General features: G+C 36.6%; 1 protein-coding gene across 3 annotated transcripts in view; it reads left to right on the plus strand.

Annotated features, from left to right (window-relative positions):
• Window positions 1–24,511, plus strand: part of stx2.L (syntaxin 2 L homeolog) — a 37,489-nt gene that overhangs the window by 8,585 nt on the left and 4,393 nt on the right. The window contains exons 2-10 of one of the 3 annotated variants that reach the window (XM_018246654.2): window positions 5,607–5,684; window positions 8,206–8,305; window positions 16,036–16,110; window positions 17,827–17,900; window positions 19,614–19,722; window positions 19,926–19,999; window positions 20,086–20,223; window positions 22,406–22,516; window positions 23,557–23,659. In XM_018246654.2, the coding sequence (XP_018102143.1) occupies window positions 5,607–5,684; window positions 8,206–8,305; window positions 16,036–16,110; window positions 17,827–17,900; window positions 19,614–19,722; window positions 19,926–19,999; window positions 20,086–20,223; window positions 22,406–22,516; window positions 23,557–23,640 (843 nt within the window). In that variant the 3' untranslated portion in view covers window positions 23,641–23,659. Of the gene's footprint in view, window positions 1–5,606; window positions 5,685–8,205; window positions 8,306–16,035; window positions 16,111–17,826; window positions 17,901–19,613; window positions 19,723–19,925; window positions 20,000–20,085; window positions 20,224–22,405; window positions 22,517–23,556; window positions 23,686–24,511 lie in introns of all 3 variants that reach the window. The other 2 variants (NM_001093394.1, XM_018246663.2) reach the window with 2 other exon arrangements.

Below are 24,511 nucleotides of genomic sequence, written 5' to 3' on the forward strand. Positions count from 1 at the left end.
AGGATTTCACATTTGCAGCTTGTTTTTCCTACGTTTCCCAGCATCCTCTGCTAGATGTAGAATTCACAGCAGGCTGAAACCATAGCTTTGACATTTCTGTTTTTCTGTTTCTGTATGATATGTATGTGTGTACAGTGTTATTTATAAAGCTCTGCTTATATAATATCAACAGACTACATGAATAGAACAAATACAAAAATACAGTTACATTCAAGTGACATGAGGAAGGCGTTCTCTGCCCTGTAGAGCTTACAGTATAAGTGAAAGGGTAAGTTCCAAACACACATAGGAGGACAATGAGTGCTGACATTTAAAGTGGTTGAGGCACTGCCATCTAAATATCAGGACTGAGTTAGATATTAAAGGGGTTTTTCACTTTCCAACACTTTTTTTCAGTTCCCCAGAAATAAAGACCAGTTCAGTTCCGGTGATAGTTCACCAGAAAAAAAAGACTTTTTCCAACTACATTCTATTTTCTATGTGTGACCGTAATCTTGAAGTATAAATATAATTTTTCACCTTTCTAAAGCAGCTCTGATTGCCGTGGTCATCGACTCTCTAAACTGTTCTAAATTGATACATTAGTTGATACGTTCAGTAACGTAACTAGCGGGGCGAGGGCCATGGTGCCGGACGTGCAGCCCCCCCTGAGGGGGTGCGGACCCTGATCCAATCTCACCTCCTGCTCCCCTGGTAGTTACGCCACTGGATACATTTCTTATCTTTGGCCCTGCTGAGCAAAATCCATGAGTTTCTTTAAAGGCAGCTGTTTGAATTGATACAATAGTTGCTTATACTCCAGAGAAGGTCCTGGGAAATGTATCAACTAAATGTTGCAAAATTGTAACCGTTCAGAATCTGCACCTGAATTACTGAGCTGCCAGACTCAAACACTAGAGACCGGGACATTCAACTTTAAACTTGGGTTTTAGAAAAGCAGTAAAAAATAGAAAATGGAAAGCAATTGGAAAAAAAAGTCTTTATTTCTGGAGAACAATCTGAAAACGACTCAACTGAAAAAGTGTTTGGAAGGTGAATAACCCCTTTAAAGGAAAACTATACCCCCCAAACAATGTAGATCTCTATAAAAAGATATTGCATAAAACAGCCCGTATGTAAAACCCTGCTTCATGTAAATAAACCACTTTCATAATAATATACTTTTTTAGTAGTATGTGCCATTGGGTAATCATAGATAGAAAATTGTTATTTTAAAAAATAAGGGCCGCCCCCTGGGATCGTCCGATTCACTGTGCACACAAACATACCAAACAAAATATACTTCTTAGGTCACATGAGCCAATTAACAGACAGAGTTGTGTCTTTTGCTTCCACACTTCTTCCTGTTAGAGTTGTAGTATTTCTGGTCAGGTGATCTCTGAGACAGCACACAGACCATCACAAAATGGGGGTTCAAGGCAAGAGATGTAAAAGGGCAATATTTACTTAAATATATATTCTAGTTTGGTAAGATTTTTTATTATGCCATTTAATATGATATAAACTGTTGCTTACGTTTTTTTTGGGGGGGGGGATAGCTTTCTTTTAAGGCAGTGCCCCAATAGTCAGTCTTTAAGTTCCACAGATATGGAAGCATTTAGGGATTGTTATTCATGAGAAGAAGGAGCATGAGAGAGAGGTTTTTAGGTGGGAAACTGCAATGGAAGTGGTGATGTGACCAGGCTTTGCCTTTAACAGGAACAGAGGACATTCACAGGAATACATGACAATATGAAGTGAGATGCAGGTTAATAGACCGCTTTGAAAATCACAAGAAGGATTTAGTTAGTTGCTAGAAACCCGCTAGTGCTTACAACCACTTGCTTTATACCCCAGGGATGATATCCTGATAGCAGACAACTGCTCCAGCTGCAGTACTTTTGTACAAGCTTCACGTTGGATCCCCTTATGATTTGTCAGTGGTATGTAGATTGGCCTATGAAGGTAAATGTAGAAAGGCCTATGAGGGTTAGAACACACACAAAGCATACAGAACTGACTGATCTTAGGCTTATCCAAAAGGTAAGGAGAGCCTTCACTGTTAGAGTTTACAATTATCCAATTATTGCTCAACTCAGAATAAATCTAAAACTAAAGCTAAAAAAATGTTCTCTTTATGGAATACAGGGAAATAATTTGAGTCTAATTGTAGCACAGGTATGGGATCTGTTATCCAGAATGCTCAGGACCTGGGATTTAAGTCTACTAGAAAATCATGTAAACAGTGGCGTAACTAGATATTACTGGGCCCCATAGCAATTATTTTCCAGGCCCCGAAAATGCCTAGAGGTTGACCTGTTTTAGCAGTATTTATTGAAATTATATATGAAGTATGGTCATATGGTGCCCCTATATGTCCTGGGCAGCCACAGGGTCTGCTTCCTCTGTAGTTACGCCCCTGCATGTAAACATTGAATAAACCCAATAGGCTGATTTTGCTGCCAATAAGGATTAATTATATCTTAGTTTTGATCAAGTACAAGGTACTGTTTTATTATCAGAGAAAAGGAAATCATTTTTAAATATTTGGATTATTTGTATAAATTGGAGTCTATAGGAGAAGGCTTTTCTGTAAATTGGAACTTCAAAAAAGTATCCGACAGACTTTGCTAGGGTTTACATATCAGTTTAAAGACGTATAGCTCTTTTATCTAAATGAATGTGCTATATTCCAAAGGTTTTTTATTGCAAGGTCAGTTTTCTTTACAGCACATATTATTTTTCTGCTCTTATAGCCCCACAAAATAAGTGCTTTTGCAAGTCACAAAGGCTCCAATCCCATCCTTCAACGCTTCAGTGATGTCGATTCTCACAAATGCCCGACCTATCATTTTTTTTTTCCTTAATTTGTTAAGGAAGGGAAAAAATAATGCGTGTGTAAATACTGTATATATACAAATATATAATTTTTTTTTCTTTTTAAAGGCTATACATTCCCCTTTTAAATGACCTGCAAAGCCAACATTTTCCTACCATGTAAATAAGTTGGGCACATCTCCCCTACCCAAGTGGCATAATTTTTACTGCATATATCCCCTCTGTTCGCCAGCACCATCACATTTTCCAAAAACAAACTGCAGCTTTCACCCGATGACTATTTTCCCTCTTTCCCAGTGACATTTATGTCTCCAAACAGGACATGTATGCTGTAAAGTTCATGCAATGAATGCAGGCTTACACAGGCACAACTTACTTTGATAAAAAAAAAAAACTTATGCTCAGATTGAGCACTGTCATGGTTAAGCTGAGCTCAGGAAAGAAGTTTAGTAAAAGAAATAAGAGCAGACAGCTAGAGTAGAGGTTCTATGGGAACCCGCAATGGCATCTCTTCATTGGTGGCTAGACTGCAGTCTAGCTGAGAAAAGTTAATTGCCTTAACTTAGAACTGAGCATGCTCAGTAGCCAACAGTCAAAAGAAAATTCCTGAGGGAGGGGGCCAAGTGGGTTAGAGGAGGAAAAGGAATACTAAGTGATTAAGGGGGCTGTTGCAGCCTTACTATTAACCTTTAAACAATCAGAGTGGCAGGTGTTTAAAGATTTTAAAGAGACTGATCACTAAAAAGCTAGAGTTTAGTAGAAAAGTTATTTCTTACTTAGACCTTTACAGGACACTTGGGAAAAATCAAAACAAACCAGCAGTCCGCTTAGAAACCATCTGTATATACAGACACCTCCCTTTCCTTTTAGGCTTTTAGATAAAGAAATCTCATTATACAGTCGGTTATTTCTGAATTTAAAACCGTATGTTCAGCACAAGCCTTATTTATTGAACTGATGACGAAAAGGGGAGTATACTGCCGCTTTAAAATAAATGTTAGTTTACAAATAATTTTATAACTGTGTCAGTGTTTCCATTAGTTTCTCTGCTTAGGAGTGTATTTATTTAAATATTTTAATACCCAGAGGTGTTCTTGCCGTCAAGATTTCCGTAGTGTTGATTGCAACTTAAATGTACCTTTTGGCTTGCAATGACATGAACTGCATCTTTAGTTCTCAGTGACATATTTAGCAACAGCCCTGGGGAAATACATTCCATTTTGGTAACATTAATTTTTTTATTTTTTTTCTAAAGCTGTTGGCTTTCCTAGTTATATTGTTTCACAACCTTTCTGGAGACTTAACTGTAATCTCTTTAAGGAAATTACCAAAGCAACTACATTTTCTCACAACGATTAGCTTTCCCTGTAGTGCACTAGGAAGGAAAAGTAACCAGGAGCCAGAACTTATACTTTTCAGTGTCATAGTCTTTTTCACCTGGCTTGTGGCTACTACAATGACATGACATAAGTTACGTTTTGCGATTGGTCAATTTGTCAAAGTGGTTATAAAGCGAAAAATAAAATGTTAGCTTATGGAAGAATATATCACTTTTAAAAAAATGCACCTGTTTGTTCTCCTACATGTCTTTTATTTAGCTGGCATATAATACATTGTTTTAATAGTCAGAACCAGCAGTAAGACTAGCTTATTATGAATACTGCTTTCAGAATCCGTTATATTTCCTAGGTACTGTAATACAATCTACACATTTTTTAATAACTTGTAAAGAAGCTTGCCGGCATTGTGAGAAATGGAATCTTAAATGGAGTAGAGCAGATACTGCAAAAAAAAAGTTTAACTTTTTTTTCGTAAACATAAGATATTATGGATCCACTGAATCCAGGATTTGTTGAATCCAAGTCTTTTTCAACATGATTCAGCTGAACTGAAGTGCTTAGCTGAATCGATCCCAAACCCAAAAAATATTTGCCAATTTTTGACGCCCAAAATGTACACATTTTTTTAATTAAAAAAAATTGCAATAGCAAAATTTCTATTCTGTTTGCACAATCAAATCAATGTGGGGGTTTTGGCAAAACATATTTAATGGGCCCCTTAAAAACAATGGCTCTGGGTTTCAATAACCACCCAAATCTCTGGTGTATATCTGTAGTGGTATCTATGTATGTATAGTCTGTATGCTTGCAGTAAAGTTTGTATTAATAGAAGAAAAGTCTAAAGGGAAAGCCTTTCCATTGCTACATTACTATGAAAGCAAAAGATGCGGTATTTGGGATAGATGTGTGAGGGATATTGTGCATACCCATAGAAGCAGCTTTATTGGAATATGAATTGTGGTTTGTTGTACCTTAAAAGAGAAAAAAAGGTGTTTAGTGCAAGAGGTCAAGTGCCCTAGTACTTGCAATGATTGGAATGTTGAAGTTTGTTATTATGGCTTTTCATGCTTGTCTGATTCATCCCATTTCAAATGAAAAAGTTTAGTGTCTAATGCTTCCTTGTAGCACTTTGCCATTAGAAAATCCGATTATGAATGTTCTGTTTGTTTTGCCTTATGAAGCATTACTTAAACTAAAGGGGCATATTTGTTTAAAATAAATGTGGTCGCAAAACAAAATGTGCAATAAAGCAGTCAAAAATCTTTTCTGTTATTGGGTTTGTATGTATAGAAAATCTCAAATAGTTTAAGAAAGTAGATTTGCCATACAACTTATACAGCTTCCTTCAAACGGAGTAAAAACAAAGTATTAGGCCAATTAGCCCTAACTTTTTCTGTTAATTCACGAACATACAAGAAAACTCATCATTTGTCCTTATTTTATTTGTAGGTTAAAGGAAATGATGAAGATGGGGAGACGGTGGTTGTTGTTCAGAAAGAACAATTCATGGATGATTTTTTCCTTCAGGTGAGAGCTTTCCCTTCTGTCTGCCTTAAAATACCTTGATTTTCTCAACAATGTTTTGTACATTAATGTATGTTGATATTAAGCCTTGTTTTCATGGTCACTAGCTCCATATATTGTCTCATTAGACGGTTTTATTGAATACTCGGATCAGATATGATATGAACTTTAATGTGCAAGTGAATAATGTTTGTAACTACCCACAAAACTTGTAGTATGGCTATACCAACTTTTCATTTGGTAAATTTTTTCTTTATTATATTTTATTTTTTTCATTTAATTGCTTTCTTTTTCTGTCTCTTTCGGACCCCAGAAGCCAAAAAACTATTGCTATATTAAGCTATTTTATTCTTATTGTTTTTTTTCTATTCAGACCCTCTATTATTCATCTTCCAGTCTCTCATTCAAATTACTACCTGGTTGCTATGGTAATTAGGACCCTAACAAACAGCTACTGAATTCCAAACTGGAGGAATGATGAACAAAAAGCTAAATAATTAAAAAAACACAAATAATAATAAAAAAAAAATGAAGACCAATTGCAGATTGTCTCAGAATAGCATTCTCTAAATCAGTGATCCCCAACCAGTAGCTCGTGAGCAACATGTTGCTCTCCAACCCCCTGGATGTTGCTCCCAGTGGCCTCAAAGCAGATGATTATTTTTGAATTCCAGGCTTGGAGGCAAGTTTTGGTTGTATAAAAACCAGGTGTACTGCCAAACAGAGTCTCAATGTAGGCTGACAATCCACATAGGGGCTACAAAATAGAAAATCACAGCACTTATTTGGCTCCCCAAGAACATTTTTCATGCTAGCGTTGCTCCCCAACTCCTTTTACTTCTGAATGTTGCTCACGGGATCAAAAGGTTGGGGATCCCTGCTCTAAATCATCACTAACTTGAAGGTGAACAACCCTTTCAAGTTTCCTTGTTTTTTTTTTATATAAATAAGAATTTGATTATATGAGTGGTTGTTTGGTGGATGTATAAGATATATAAGGGGTGCACTGCAATATTGGTTGCCTACTGCCCATGATTGGATCAGCCTATCGCCCACTCAAGATGGGCATATCTGTGCAAGATCCCCTTGTTTAGCAACTTCTGCAAACGAGCAGATCTGCTTTAGGCTTGTACACTGAAGCTGGCCCTTAATAGGCAGGTTTCAGTTGCTGATCTAGTGGGTAATTTATATGCCAGTGTATGGGCCCTCTCCAACATGTCTGTCTGAAAGACATCCACATCTCTATCAGGCAGGTTTTAGGATCCCATCATATGAGGACCGCATTGGCATGTTGATGCAGTCTTTTCCCAACAGGCCACTGTAGGTGCATTATTTGACTCGGCTCCTAGGTGGCCAAATCAGGCTGATCCTCTTGTTTGGAGACAAGCAGATCTGACTTTGAATGGTCACCCTAACAATAGGCTGCTAATCCTATTAATATGCAAATAAATCCCTTTATACTGTATTGTAGCATCACCAAGTCATTCCACTTCCGCTGACTGCTTTTTCAATGTTGTACATTCAACTGAATCTTACCCTTTATGTCTGTTGCATCGTCACTCTTCCCAGTTTTGTCACTGGCCCTTCCCTTTATGTCATAACCCTGCCCCCGCTATAATGTGATCTGCCCAATTTTTATATTTCTCCGCCTGCCCCCTTTAATCTCCGCCCCACCCTTTGCAGGCTGGTAATACATTTTAGAAAATGTGGCAACCATATGCAATATATATTGTATACATCATACTGTGGTTTTAGAGAATGAGAATTAGACAGGTACCAGATCAGGTACCAGAGCATTTCAATCAAGGCAACATTTTTATAGGTAACCATTTTTTTTGCCCAAATTTAAATCCAATGCAATATATCATTTATCTTGGCCTGTGTAATGAGGGTAAATACACTGTATGTCCCTTTTAAAGACAAAAAGGGTTATGCAGCTTAGTTACATCAAGTACTGTTTTATTATTACAGAAAAAAAAGAAATTTAAAAATTAAAATAGAGTCAGTGATGGCCTTTCTGTAATTTGAAGCTTCTTGGATAATAGGTTTCTGGATGAGATGTAGTAAGTTTGGTCAGGGCACAACCATAGTCTCGCTATTATTATGTGCCTTTACTGTTAACCACACAGAAGGGAAGATTTACACTAAAGAGCAGATTTACTAAAGCTTGAGCCTTCAGTTACTAAATCCATGCCTGAGTACCTAAACTCTCTGCGTGGTGTCTTCATTCAAATACCTTGGGCTTCCTCCCCCCCCCCCGAGTGGTTGGTTTTAGTAGCTAAATGCTTAAGCCCAAAGGCTCGAACATTGGCAAATCGGCCCATCTGTAGCAAAGTTATCCTATGTGACATATACATTAGCCTTCCATCCAGTATAATTTCATAACATTATGCTGTTGACTGCTCTGTTGATCTGCTTTAGTTTTGATCTTGTTATATTTGGTTTTTTTTTTTTGTTTGGTTTTTTTTTTAATTCCTTTTCAACAAACTTTGTAGGTGTTTTGATTGTGTTTTGTATTTTACAGGTAGAAGAAATAAGAAATTGCATTGCTAAAATAGCAGATAATGTAGAGGAGATGAAGAAGAATCACAGCAAAATTTTATCGGCACCAAATCCAGAAGACAGTAAGCATAAAGTTTTGAGTTCTTGTTCAAACATACAGATCTTTTCAGTTATATCCCAATAGGGCAATGTGCTTCATATCCTTTGATGATGCTCTAGGCATCTCTGCTGTACAATTCTTGTTAAATTGCTTTTATTTTTATATACTTGAACACATACATTTGTTGTAACTGTGCCAGAATATAAATATTTTCTTCGGAATTTTATAAGTGCCAATCTGAAGGGGGTTGAAAGATGCATGTAATCGGTAAGAAACAGGATGAAGAGAAGAAAAGCATTCTGAAATAAAACTGGTATTCACTTTGAGCTGTTGAATCCTTTTTTTCCACATTGATGGGTTTAAAACATGGCATAGTTCAATGGACCAGATCACGAGCCATATTTCAAGGTGCTGAATCAAAAGTAGTCTTATATGTCCAAAGTAATATGACAAAAGTTCATCTAGACAAAGGAGCTAATCTATTAAAATGATTATCCTTTCATATAGTTCTGACACATTTTACAGCACTTTGTTAAGGCACTGTCCCAGTGGAGCTTTTGAAGGTCCTTATATACAAACCACACTGTGATCAGTTTTAATATCAGGAACCAATTATCCTTCCTGTAAGCATAGAAAATAAATCATAGTCGGTAATATGAAGCATTCTTCATTGACACACCCAAATATAGTACCCAAGTATAATATTCTGTATCACAAGATAAAGAAGATAAAAAAACTGCATTGAGGACTGCACCGAAAATGCAGCGGAAAAACTTGTGTGTCTGGGGCCTAAGGGGCCCATTTATTAACCCTTGATTTTTTTTTTGTTTTTTTTTCTGGTAGAGGTTTTTAGTAGTATCTCTCTTAGCAGAACAGATGGCATAACCTTTTAAATGAGTGCCACCAGCAGTCTACCTCCTCTTTAAGCTTTCTGGCATTTACAAACTTAATCAATTACTCTGCAAAATCTGCAGTAATTCTGAGTTCACTCCTACAGCATGGCTTTAGAACTGCCAGTTGTCTTGGGAAGTGCTGTGAATAACTGGTTAGGAAGCCCACCCATACTGAGGTAGTAACATTTATAGGCCAGTCTAAGCATTAAATATCTGCTTTAGATGTTTTACAGAGGGACATTTCATTGCATTTTTAAAATGCATTTAATACACGCAATCCATGTGGTATGTACTGTAGACACAAGCAAATTTTGCATCTGTGTCAGAAGCATTTGAGCATTACATGAGGCATCCATATGTGTTTAACAGAATTTTGCCTCTGTCTGCAATGTGCCTGACTGCACATCCTCACTACTTGTTCATTGCTAGCTCGCAGTAATCTCAAAGACATATGGATCTGACACATGCAAACATAATTTAAAGCCCTCTTTATACATAGCCTTAAGGTTTTTAATTAAATACTAGATATAATGTTTGAACCTGTATGTTGCCATATGCACAGCTGTGTTTAGAGGCCTCAAATTCTAATGATACCTTCCCTTGTCTGTTGCTTTTCTCCTGCATTTCCATTCTTACATTCCACTCTGTACAACCTTTGTTCTCTGTATTTTTGCCCCCATGTAGTTGCTGTTTACGCAACAGCTGAGCCTTTTACTACATGTCTCTCTGTCTACTTACTGCTATAAGCTCATCATATATACATTTCAGCTAACAGGTACAAGTCTGGAATGCATTACAGATATTTATGTACATTAACATAGATGTGACATGTGCATAAATAACCGTGCTATGTATATAATTGGGTGTGGCAGCAGTGCTATGAGATCACTGTAGTTGTCTACCAGTAACCTGATGAAGCAGAGTTTCCTTACAGTCTTTTAATCTATGTTAATAGCTGTTCCCTTGAGATATGATTCTGTATGTTTGTCATTGTTACCCTATAGTACAGGTTTAATAAACAAACCTTTGCACTCCTTCAAATCTTTAAATCTTTACATCATAGAGTGTGGTAACTTCAGATGACTAATAGATACTGCGGTCACTGCTGCTATATTACTGAATCTTGGTGTCTCACACTTAATACGTGAAGTTTATCTTGATTAAGAACAAGGTATTGTTTTAAATATTTAGAAAACACCGTCATATTCTGCAGTGCTATTCCATGCACGAGAGCAGCAAAATGAATGGTTTATTTTTAAACTGTATTCTTAGGGGAAATAAAAGGAAGGACTTCTGTATATGTCTTTATACTCTCATGTGAGTCTTCCCACTGAATAGTATACAATAGTCAAATCTGCAAGGGAAAAATCATCTGGGGCAACACAAGAAAAAAATTATATTATTTTAATTTTATTTTTAATGATATTTTGGCTGCTTAGAATTTGTAATAAATGTGAAGATATCTGTTTTGGGCTTTGTTGTTTTAAAGCTTGCCGGCCAGTCTTTGTTCCTGTGTTTATGGAGAGGAAGTTGAAAGAATACTCTCCTGCTGACATTTTGTTTAGCCAACTCTTGATGTAGAAATATTGCTCAAAATGGAGAAAAAGAAGGTATTTTTTTCCTGTAGCTAAGAGAGAAGTCAGCTATGCCACTATAATGCAATTGTGTTCATCAAACTATTTCATTTTTTTTAATGTATTGTTTTTTTCATTAGAAATTGTAAACCTCTGTAAACATTGGTTAAACATAAGTATTTTTGTTCAGTATGCCTTAAACATCATAGCATCTTGCTGCACATTTAGTGAAACAGGATTAGCAAGAACATAATGGAACTTTCTCTAAATAAGATTTGTGTAATAATACATTTGACTATCTGTAATTCTGTTCTTTACGAACTATCTCTGATATATTATGTGTCATTAATTGATTCATTAACTGAATGCAGAGAAACACATTCACATTCTTGTAGACTGGAGCAGACTCTGTACTGCTTGCCTTACCTATGTTCTTGTCACCAGGTCTGGACTGCGAGCCAAAATAGGCCATGGCATTTCAAGTACACCAACCAGCCCCCCACCAGCCCAATAAATAGTGACTATGGCATCTTACAGCAGCCCCTCTGCCATTTGCCAGAACTCACAGATTGCCAGTCAGGGCCTGCTGGTCTCCTATTACTGTTGCCCTAAAATGACTCCTGACCCATGAAAATGCTTTTGCAGGCATGGGACCCCATAGCCAGACTCCCATTCTCCTAAAAGCTCCTAGTTAAGTAAAGGTCATCTCTCATAGATATAATTCAACATTTTAAAATATATTTTCTCTATAATAATAAAACAGTACCCTGTACTCGATCCCAACTAAAATATAATCAATCCTTATTTGGGCCAAGCAATCCTATTGGGTTTATTTAATGTTTTATTATAATATTATATTATAATATTTTTTTTAATAGACAAATTATAATAAGCCATGAAAATGCTTTTGCAGGCATGGGACCCCTTAGCCAGACTCCCATTCTCCTAAAAGCTCCTAGTTAAGTAAAGGTCATCTCTCATAGATATAATTCAACATTTTAAAATATATTTTCTCTATAATAATAAAACAGTACCCTGTACTCGATCCCAACTAAAATATAATCAATCCTTATTTGGGCCAAGCAATCCTATTGGGTTTATTGAATGTTTTATTATAATATTATATTATAATATTTTTTTTAATAGACAAATTATAATAAACCAAATTACAGAAAGATTCCTTAATCCAGAAATCCCCAAATATTTTTACCGCGCTTTAGAAAACTGACCCCTTAATGCTTTATTCAATACATCAGCCACAATGCTGAGGTGGCTAGGTGCATTGAAGGCCCCTAGTTTTTTTGTGTCTTTGGTATGGATAGCAAAATAACGCATTTTATAGCCTAAACCTTTGCTTAACCCCTTGTCAATCCAAAGGTGTGATTCACATTTTTTTAAATATATATATATATAAACATAATCTGTCACTGCCACACTGTAACTTTCCTGTAGCAAAACTGAATCCATGTCATTTGCAGGCAAGAGTTTGGAACAGAACTTTTGATTTTGGAAATCTGCATAACCTTGCAAGCGAATCATCTAAGTATTGGTTAGTTTGGAGCTTTCACCTGCAGTATTTGCTGCTGTAAATGTGATTATTCCACTGAGACTATGACTCAGAGTCTTGTGCTGTATGGCTGTCTCAGCTTCTCAAGGTCCTTTGGGATTTCATAAAGATGCAAGGCTCAAGGGTATGAATGAGGGAGAACTTAATTTAGCTTTCATAATGAATAAGGTGCATTGGAGCCACTTCTATTACATCAATACGCATTTGATTTCTAGCTGCCTGCACAGAAACAAATATTTGTAAAGAGCAGGTTATTGCAAAATTATTTTTTTTCATCATCAAGTTGTGCAAAATCTTAACATTTGCAGTTGTTACAGATCTGTTGTAGTTTCCCTAACTTCCTTCAATGTTACTGTTTCCTGCAGTTATTTAAAAAAAAAAAAAAAAAAACTCCGGTTTCATACCACTATCTGTAAGCAAACATTTCTTTTAATTTTATATTTCTACACAGTGGTTCATCATCCAAAAAGTGGCATATTAAGAAAGTAGTGTAATAGTAAGTAAAAAGCTGGATAGGTAGGAAAATGGCATAAGCACCCCTGACTAGGATACTGTCTCCATGGAGTTTGCATGTTGTCATCATAACTGCATTCTCCAGTTTCATCCCACACTAGTGGAGCACTTATCGGGTGTGAGGATTGTGTGACTGCACCCACGACTGTCCAGAGTAAACGTGATGTGCTGAATGCTAATGGCTCTGCTTTGGGTGGAGTAAACAGTCTGTAGTTACTCCACTGTTTCACACAATGGGAACGTATAAGGTTTTATATAGGGGCTAAATGAACTTATGCATGTAACTCTGTATGTTCTATGTATGTAATTCATGTGATTTCTTTGTATAAACACATATTTTACAGCGCTCCGCAATATGTTGGCGCTCTAAAAATACATAATAATAATAATAAAAATAATAATAAACACTGTAAAGATAATATATATTTTGAAGGGTAAGTTCAACAACACTTATGCAGCTTAATTTCTTGATATTAACTCCTGCTCTCCCATGTGATGGAATGCATAAAAAAGCCACCTAGGGGTAAGGGATGAGAAAAATGCTCATGTGTATGTGCCCAGATATGCAGTAAATGTAACACCAACAAGAGGGCTTATGGCAGTTGTTTTGTGGATTCCTATTTTATTCCCCCCCATTTGAAGTCATCCATAAACCACATTTACAGACAGTTACTCTATATAAATGGCAGCCAATTCTTCATCGGTGGAAAAAAAGCTACATGTTCCATTAACCCAAATTTACATTTTGTATCACTTCTTAAAAGAAAGATGCCATAGTCACAATTTTTTTTAATCTTTCCTTGTGTTTTCCCCTTATCTTGACCAAATGTTTTGCACTTCCCAAACCTGAATAACGCCTCTCTTGTGGGTTGAGACTTTTGAGGACTAATGTGCCTTATGCTTTGTTGTGATAAATTTTACATTTCTAACCCCTTACGTGGCTGATTCCTGATTGTGATAAATGAGCATATTCACTTTGTCGGTTTAGTCTGCAGAATCACTTCTCTTGCTTTTCCTTTGTCTGGCACAAAGTGCTGAAGCAGGATTTATCCATTCCACTGGCTCCCAAGCCGCAAATCTATACTGTTAATTGTATTTCAGGATATTTTTTACTGAACTTCAAAAATGCTAATATTCCAAATGCTGTCAAACTTTTAACTATTTTGGATGATATTTTTGCCACATGCAACTTTAATTGGTGGCGGTGCAATGGTTAGCATTTCTATTTGCAGTGCTGAAGTTCTGTGTTTATTTCTGAAAAAGGTACTATCTGCAAGAAGTTTGTATGTTCTCTCCGTGTCTATGGGGTTGTGCAATTATACAGGCAGCTTAATTGGTTCCGAAGGAATAGCATATGTTCATTGTGTAAAAAATTAGATTGTAAGCTTCACTGGTGCAGGAAAACCGGACTGGATCAAAAACCTGATATTATTCACTCTGAGTTCCTAACATTTTGGCTCCCTCCCTCCTTTTAGTTTGTCCTTTAGCCACTGTGCCTAGAATTCTAGGTCTAATGAACATATCAGGTTGTGGGACTTTGCCATCCTCTCGACAATCCTCATAGTCAAGAGAATAAAACCGACTGTGTCAATGTCACATGATTGTAATAACTGGACACTGATGAACTGTAGGCATCAAGTCAGTATTCATGTAGCATTCTCATTATTGGAGGGGCAATTCAGCAGGGGGCATAACTACCTCTATCTATTACAAAATAATTATGACAGGAATGTTGGGTACTGACATACAGTTGCAGGGAGCATGTAACTAGCAGTGTGCTAAGCACAACACAAACAACAAGAGTCTCAGATTCTATTGAATGCTTTATGACTGCATCCTTGCAGCAGGCTATTAAAGCTTTGGAGAATGCAATATATTTACAAGCAATACATCAGAGTACAGTAGAGTACGATAGGCTCTTTAAGTTATGGGGGAGCAACCAAATACCTAAATTCAGTTGCACTATTCTCCTTCTTTCTACTGGGCACCTGTGTTTTCAAATGTGGAGTTCTTAATAAATCATGAGTGAGGTTATACTGTAAATGCAGGTGCCCAGCAGTCTCAACAAAAGCAGCAGAACTGTACCAGAAAGAAGTTTGCTTGTATTGCAGTGAGGGATTTAGCAAATAGCATTTTCATTACTGCTTTTAGTGTCAGTCATTTTATTTATTGGTAAAGAGCAAGTACTCCTATACTTAGCCACATGTTCTGTAGCTGGTATGACAGATACGTCTGTTGTAAACTGCCCCCTGAAACGTAAATGACACGGGACACCTGCAGTGCTACACTAATACTAAGACGCCATCTTGCCCCAGATTAAAGTGATGATGTGGCATATATATATAAACTGTGTCAAAGACCGCACTCTGAAGACTGGACTTCGTTTAATCTTTGCGGGTGCAGGATCCAAAAATTCATATAGAGGTTTGTTTGCAAGGATCCGCACACCAAAGTTTTCATCAAAATAAGTTTTTTATTTAGTACATAGATCCAAAATATTGCTTACACCCCTGATGTTGCGGACTACAGCTCCCAGCAGGCCTTAAAGGGGTGGTTCACCTTCAAACAACTAGTTGTCTTCAGATAGATCACCAGAAATAACGACTTTTTCCAATGACTTTCTATTTTCTATGTGTGACGGTTTTTCTAATATTGCAGAGTTAATTGTCATTTTTCACGTTCTAAAGCAGCTCTGGGAGGGGTGGTCGCCGACTCTGTAAACTGTTCTAAATTGATACATTTAGTTGATACATTTCTTATCTTTGTCCCTGCTGAGCACAATCTCTGGGTTTCATTAAAGGCAGCTGTTAGAATTGATACAATAGTTGTTAATATTCCAGAGATGCTGCTGAGAAATATATCAACTAAATGTTGCAAAATTGTAACAGTTTAGTATCTGCACCTGAATTACTGAGCTCTCAGACTCAAACACCAGAGACAGGAACATTCAAGTTTAAACTTAGATTTTGGAAAAACAGTAAAAAATAAATAATGGAAAGTAATTGAAAAAAGTCTTTATCTAAAAACAACTGAACTGAAAAGTGTTTGGAAGGTAAACAACCCCTTTAACCTTGATAATATGTTACGGTGTGCTGAGATATGTAGTCCAGCAAAGGGTGTATGAGCCCTTCTGTACAGTAGGGTTTAGTGTCCCTTAACTATGTTAATTGTTTTTTTTGGTTTTTTTGGTTTTTTTCAAAAACAGAAACAAAGGAAGACCTTGAAAAACTTAATCAAGAAATCAAGAACATTGCCAATAAAGTCAGAACCAAATTAAAGTGTAAGTTCAAGTGCTATCTTCTATTTGTGTTTGAAGTTTATCTTCTGTCAATGCTGACACCAGACAATGTTTCGTATGGTCACAAGCCTAGTAATCACTTCATCACCTTACTGGAGTTTAAGGGCTGGGACACACTGGGCGATTTGGGGAGATTTAGTCGCATGGCGACTAATCGCCGTGACTTTCCACGACCAATCTTCCCCGAATGCTTCCCCTCGCTCTGCGCCTGGCTAAAATGAAAAATCGCCTGCGCTAATCACACGCAGCGATTCATTTTCCGAAGTTTCCTCGTGAGGCAACTTCGGGCGACTTCGGAAAACGAATCGCCGTGTGTGATTAGCGCAGGCGATTTTTCATTTTATCCAGGCGCAGAGTGAGGGGAGGCATTCGGGGAGAAAAGTCGCTGCGATTAGTCGCCAGGCGACTAAATCTCCCCAAATCGCCCAGTGTGTCCCTACCCTAAAGGGAAAATTGTAAATTGTATCCAGCTTTTTGACAAAACACTATCTGAACGCCTCCCTTATCTTGTTCCATTGTTAATATATGGATTCAGACACTTGAAGTCCCCTGCTTTCCAGAGGGTCTTCAAGACTCCATAACTTCATAATGAAATAATGAGAGGGAGAGGTTGGATGGGGTGGGGGGGTATGGTCCCTGCAATACAGGCAGACTGTCATGGTTTCCTTTCAATCCGTGGAACGATATATCTGTTAAAAAAATTGTAATTTTGAAAGTGAAATGTTTATTCACCTTATTCATCTTTTTTACATGACCCAAAAGGGGGATATATTTTCCATTTAAGCTATGTCATTGATTGCTGTGCCATTCCAACAATGCTTTAAGTCACAGATCAGCATGATCTTTGCAGCAGGCGCGCAGTTTCCCTCATTTTAAATCTCCTTCATGTTTCATGACATAGTCTCTGCGCACTAAAATGCTGAAATAATTAGCTTTTATATTGCAAATTAAGGGCAAATCTATAAACTGCACTCTAACTTGTATATACATATCCATATATCCTTTGGGCTTTAATATCTGTTGGGATTATATTTCCAATAACAATACTTTTGTGTCACTCATTTAAGGGTTTCTTGGTTGAAAAGTTAGCTGAGTGAGTGATTTGATGGAATCCTGTTTAGGACAAATTTAACTGAAAATTCAGGCATGTAGTGGAAACCTTCTGGCACGTGTAGTCTAGCTGTTGGCAAAGAATGGGTCGACAAAGGGAAGGACCCGGCTGACCCAAACTGGAGGCCAAGACTGCAAATTATAGCATTCAAAAGCAAGAAGGAAAAGTTCAAAGAAAAGGATGACAGACCTGCTGTAACACCTGTTTTTACACCATTATACTGAGTTCAAATTTATGAACCACTGCCAGGTCAGTGCAGCTCAGCATCCTTAGGAAAGGAGATGTTATCTAAGATTGTCCTAAGCAGAAATCCATCAAGTCGCTGATGCAGCTAACTGAAATGAGTGCAACAAGTTTGTATTCTCAGTATCAATAAATACTTACAGTTTTTAGATGAGCCCTTGATTTGTTTTGCTCTTATCAAAAATGAGGTAGCATAGATTCAAATTAACATTTTTGCATGTTTCTCTTTAGAGAATGTTATCTTTTGACCTTTTATTTTTTAAAGAAAATTCTATAATTTACATACATTTAGAAAAAAGTTCAGTTTTTCTTTTACATTATACTGTGAATCTCTTTATTTTTAGCCATTGCACAAACTATTCATCAGGATGAGAGTGCCAACAGAACCTCCGTGAATTTACGAATACGAAAATCTCAGGTAACTATATTTAACCTGTTCTCTCAGAACTCTGTGTTCTCTGTGCCCTTATGAACCCAGTACTTATGCCTTATATTGTATAAGTAGAGGGCTGTTTTTCAATTACAGAAGAACTAAATCCTCTCTATTGTCTGGGTTTTTTTTTTTTTCCATTTAACCCCATTCCAATAAAAGCAGGCAATTATAAGTGACCCAGTCCAAAATCTTCCAATAAAGCTACCAAAAAACTGATTTTTTTTTTGTGTGGCAGAGTAAAAATCTTCACATTCTCAATGTTAGATTGGTATGGGAGGTAGGAATTAATGGAATGGGGCTAAATATATAAAAATAGTGGTGAGGATGTAGTTCTCCTTTAAAATGTGCAAAGAGCCTGTTGGTTTTAGGCAAAAGAAATTTGTTTTGTACAAGCCCTATGGTCTATAACAGAGGTAAAGAGATTCAACACCTTCTACAGAAATATAAAATCATTAATGAAGTGATTGTAAAAAAAAAATATATAATACCCCATATAAAAACAAAAGTTAATGCGAGACTGGGCATTTTGACAAATTCTGTTATCCGGTAGAAAAGAGCAGCAGTCAGAATGCCCACCTCCACTTGCCATAGTAATGCTATGCCTGAAGTATACATAGCAGTATAAAATTATGCTGCAGCACTTACTTTCAATGACGCAGTTCATGCGCCCGGCCCGGGGATGGGTATTGCACATAATCAGAAACATGTTTTGGTGGTTATTACATTATTATAGAATTTTCAGAGAAACTATAAAGCATGAATAGCAGTGACAAGACCTCCTCTCAGAAATGTGTTTTAAAGGCTCGGTCTTCTAGCCAAAAGGATGGAGCACAGAACAGTAGATTGAGTGAAGTAGGCAAATTAGATATCACAAAAGGTAATACATATTTTAACTAGAATAGTATGAACAAATTGTAATTGCTATTTGCAGTGAACACTAAGGGGCAAATTCACTAAGCGCCGAACGCTAGCGTTTGGCATTTTCGTTTCTGCGCAAATTCACTAACGAACGCTGGCGTAGTTTTGCTAGTGTTACTTCACACCCTTACGCCTGGTGAAGTTTCGCTAGTGACGTAACTACGCAAATTCACTAACGCGCGCAGTGTACTGAACGCTACCTTTTACGCTAGACTTCCTTCGCCACCTCAGACCAGGCGAAGCGCAATAGAGTAGATAGGGATTGCTTCAAAAAAAGTCGAAATTTTTTCTAAGTCCCAAAAAACGCTGGCGTGTTTTCTACATTATGGGTGATAGGCTGAAAAAGATCGAAATTTTTTTTGGGGCTCCCCTCCTTCCCCCCTACATTTCCTGACTCATGGCAACTTACCTAGACAGTGGGCACATGTGTAGGGCAAAATAAAAATTTTATTTGATGTTTTGAAGGTTTTCTAGCCATTTGTAATGCTGATACGTATTCCTCCATTGAAATTAGAATTTGGCGCCGTATGCAAATTAGCCTTCGCTAGCTTCGCTAACTTCACTAAGCGAATCAACGCTAGCGCAACTTCACAATCTTACGCTACCCCTGTGCGCAACTTCGGATTTTAGTGAATTTGCGGAGCGCTGGCGAAACTACGCCTGGCGAAGTGCGGCGAAGCGCCGCGAAGTTGCGCCTGGCGAAACTACGAATGTTAGTGAATTTGCCCCTAAGGGTCTGATATATCGTTGTTTTGTTTTATATATTTTTGTTCTCTACAGCATACAGTATTGTCCAGAAAATTTGGAGAAGTAATGACTGAGTACAATGAAACCCAAGTCCAATTTCGAGAACGCAGTAAAGGGCGAATACAACGACAGCTAGAAATAAGTAAGGCTTGCAAGTATTTTTGCATTTCAAGCATTTTTGTTCTTTAATATATATATTATGTATATTTATGAAGCTTCAGAGTAGTTGACCCTACCACTTTTTATCAACCTTGACTATAAAGCTGACAACATTTTGTTCAATGGGGTTGTTCAGCTTAGTTACATTTAGTATGGCCTAAACAACAGATATTTTGATATTTCTAGCTGGAAAAACAACCACAGATGATGAACTGGAAGAAATGCTGGAGAGTGGGAACCCTTCTATCTTTACATCAGATGTAAGTAACTGTGCATCATTACCTGTATATTGATTCAACAGTAAATGGAAAGGCTTGTTCTGCTATGCGTTTGTTTTTTTATTTAGATTATTTCAGATTCTCAAATCACCAAGCAAGCACTAAATGAAATCGAATCCCGTCACAAAGACATCATAAAGCTTGAGTCCAGCATACGGGAACTACATGACATGTTTGTTGATATAGCAACGTTGGTGGAATCACAGGTAAATATGTCATCATGGGTTATATACATGCAGCCTCCACTTTTCACTCCCGAAGTTCCCATTTTCTGCAGACATGTGTAATTACTCCAAAGTAAAGTGAAGTCAGTGAGTCAGTAAGAGGCATATCAGTTGGAGCTAGATGAGTTTTATATGTATGTAGAACCCTCCAAAAAGTGGGGCTCTGTTGTCTTGTTTTCTGTACTGACCCTGTATTGCTAAATATATTGGTTTAAAAAAAAAAATACCCCCTGCCCATCATCTGGAGACAGGGTTAACCCCCTCTGCCATGATCAGTGCATGTGCCATAATGCACCTAATGAAACCAGATCGGAGTTTACCCTGAGAACATCACATATCTTCCCACTTTTCTCTTGCACATCAGTAAGATGTCGGTGTTTACAAGAGTGGGTTGAGGGTGATTTACTTAAAGGGCTCATGGGTTAATACTATAAAAATGTATCACTGATGCATGATTGATTAAATTAATTTAATGGAGGCATTTCTCAGTGAAAACATGTGGCTCACTCTGTGTAATGTACTTTTGGCTGACTAAACACCATATTTCCTAGCTAGTGGATAATCAACCAAGTCTGTCCAGGTATTGTGAAGGAGGACAGAGAGGGACACAAAATGTAATCATATTGTGCAATTCTATATATACATATTTAGCTTTACATGCAGGAAAGGGAACTATTATTGTTTTATTAGGTCATTTTTTTCTGGCATTTTTTTTATTGCTTAGCCAATTTATTTTCAATCTACAAAAGCGATAATATTGTCAAAACTGCATAGATTTGAAAACATAAGCATTAATAAACTGTTTAAACACTTTTGCAATTTGCTGCTGAATTTACCTTCTGATGGACAGAACTCAGGTAACAGCACAAGCTACATCATCTCATTTACTGTGCATGTTCATTCCAGTGGAATATGCAATCATGCATTCTGGATACCCTCAAGACAACAATAACTAAGTCAATATACAGTATATATATTCTTGCATAGTAACTGTAGAGATTGTATCTGAACAGCTAGGAATATTGACATTTTCTTGACTGCTGCTTCAAGCTCTGTTAATGTATAATTTTCAGTGGCTTCAAAAATCTAATTTGTTGATTCAAACAATTTGAGGCAGCCCCTTAACTGCCTACCTAGTCCAGATGATGTATAGAAAAGTATATATTTTCACATAGATAATACCTTTATATTAGGTGCTTGTTAAATTGTACTGAGCCATTTCAATTCTTTCATAATAAGCTTTGTCAGCCTATTATTTTGTTAAATGTTACATGTTTGTTTTTCCTGTAACTTGTCACGGCATCAACCCTCATTTGTCAAAACATACTCCTTTTATGGTAGTATTTGTACCATTCAACACCATTTCCCTTTTGTAGGTCAGGTGATCCTCCCAGCTTGCTTCCTTCCTTCTTCGCTGTTTTTCCCGATGTAAAACAAGCTATTGCTTTCTCAAATGGTATCCTGTTTTATCCAGGTTTATCAGGGAAAGTTTCCTTAGCTAACTAGAGAACTGTTTGTATTGGTATAGTAAGTGTTGGTATAGTATTAAAGGGGTTGTTCACTTTGAGTTAACTTTTAGTATGATGTAGAGAATTGTAATATTCTGAGACAATTTGCAATTAGTTTTTATTTTTTAATATTTGTGGTTTTTGAGTTATTTTGCTTTTTATTCAACAACTCTACAATTTGCATTTTCATCAATCTGATTGCTAGGCTGCAAAAATTAAATGGCAGGCCGCCATTAAAAAAAATACTTTTTATTAAGTCATTAAAAAAGCCTGGTGGCTGGAGTGTAATGGACGCCTAACGCATTTCGGGAACACCCGTTAATAATAGGCTAGGTTGCTGGGGTCCAAATTATCTTAACAACTATGGATTTGAATAAAAAAAAAAGACTGAATAGAAAGATGAGCAATAAAAAATAGCAATAACAATACATTTATAGCCTTACAGAGCATTTGTTTTTTTTTTATGGCAACAGTGACCCATGTTTGAAAGATGGAGAGAGTCAGAAGAAGGCAAACAATTAAAAAACTATAAATAATGAAGACCAATTGAAAAGCTTCCTAGAATAGGCCATTTTTAAAACATTCTAAAAGTTGACTAAAAAAGTGAACGGCCCCTTTAATACATTGAGTATGAATATGTTTATTTTGCCATCTAGGGTGAAATGATAAACAGCATAGAGAAGAACGTTGAAAATGCTGCTGAGTACATTGAACATGCCAAAGAAGAAACAAAAAAAGCAGTGAAATACCAGAGCAAATCCCGGAGGGTAAGATGAAAAGACCATGGTGTCTTGAGCTTGATCTGCTTATTTGAAATATTGAAGCTGAAATTATTCAGGTTGTTGCTTCTCCAATTAAAGATTAGTCATTCCAAATGTTGTAATAGAGCAGATAGCGTAGACAAGCCTTAAAATGTATATCCTATTAAAAAATAAAAAGCTGTCATTTTTCTTACAATTTTTCCGATAAGATAAAACTTGACCTATCTCTCTAGGGTAGAGTGCAATGTCTAACTTTGTGAGAAAAACCTTTATAGCAGATATATAAATCCCTGCAACACAAACTGTACTTTAAGATGTGAATAGTCCATTTAGTGTGCTGGGGAAGTCGACTAAATGGCAGCTGATGTAAATAGACTTAATAAATTGATTAGAAAGGCAGTTTCTGTTTTAGGTATGAGATTAGAGACCTTCGAGATGGTTTTAGAGAAGAAGATGTTGTCTAAATTAATGAGCATTTTGGGAAATGATTCACATCCTTTACATTAAAGTTTGAAGTCCTATTGTAGCTCTTTTAGCTTTTTAGCTCTTTTAGTTTTTTTTTACTTGCAGCTATTGCTGTTTTTAATTCTTCTCTTTTAAGCAGGTAGTAGTGTTTGTTTTAGTTATCATGTGTAATGTATCATAATGTAATTATGTATAATATGTGTGTTCTGTATGTTAAACGATTCCTTCGGAATTAAGTTTTTATCTATCTATCTATCTATCTATCTATCTATCTATCTGATATACTAACTTTTAACCCCTTTGATTACACACCTTGTTGTTACAAGGAGCAGAATTGTAATATAAATTTCTCTTGTGTGCATAACCACAATGATAAGAAAATGCATGTTGCCCTCCTTTTATATTTATTTGGAAGCTAATTTTAATATCAAAAGCACTATTATTTTAGTTTTTAACCACATGCATGAATTTCTTTACTTATACCATCATTTTTTTGTGTTTTATTGGGCTGCACATTTTACAAATCAATGTATAAAACAAATCTGATTTAAGCTTGTTTAACAAACAATTTTTGTTAACAGAAAAAATGGATTGCTGCCTTTTTAGTGCTGGTGCTGATTGGCTTAATTGCCTTGATTGTTGGCTTGTCAGTTGGCCTTAAATGAAAATTGGAATATTTCCATTGTACGTGCACGTCTGCCAATGCGGCAGTAAGTAAATAACCTATTAATTTGCTTTTAAATTATTGTAAGAGACCTTTAGCCATAACCCTTCCAAAAAAAACCCAGAATGCCTCAGTGCTTCATTTAGTTATTAGTCTTTCTAATTTCTGTCATTTAAAGACTACAAATATATATTGCATGAATTATGTATTATGGTTCAGGGTCTCTTGTGGTAGTAAATAATTTTCATAATTTAATTTGCTTTAATTACATGAATAAAATGTCTGCATGTATAACTATTCCCTTATTGCTGTCAATACACAAATTACTTCTTTAGTGTACACTTACTTGCTCGGCTAACAAAGCTTTAAGTTGAAAGCCAAAAAGAGATGAATGTGCTGCCATTTAAACCTTTATTCCTATAATTATATTACTACTACTAACGGTCTACTTCTCTAATGGCCACTATATCCTTACGTTTTCATACAAACTTGTGCTTAATACAGGGAAAATATGTATGCGGACATACCGGTAGTTGATACACTGTATCTTAAATTACAGGTTATGTAAAAAACCCAGGTCATTTCACCTGTTATGGAAAGTGCCATTTACCATCACATTTTACTGACCACAATCTGTTTGGCCATGCCACCCTTTTGTTATGTAATTATATATAACTGAAACTGCTCCTGGCTAGGCTACACTCCAGTACTGTGATTCTCTTGACTTGCCCAAAATGGGCCTACATCTCTGTTAATTGTTCCATTTACCAGGTCAGCCCTCCTTTATAGTTACTCCACTGTGTGGTGTTTTGATATAGAGGAAGCAGACCCCGCAGCCACAGGGGGGCCCAGGGAACAGGGGGCCCCAGACT

The sequence above is a fragment of the Xenopus laevis genome, chromosome 1L, assembly GCF_017654675.1.
Source record: "Xenopus laevis strain J_2021 chromosome 1L, Xenopus_laevis_v10.1, whole genome shotgun sequence".
NCBI classification, from domain to species: Eukaryota; Metazoa; Chordata; class Amphibia; order Anura; family Pipidae; genus Xenopus; species Xenopus laevis.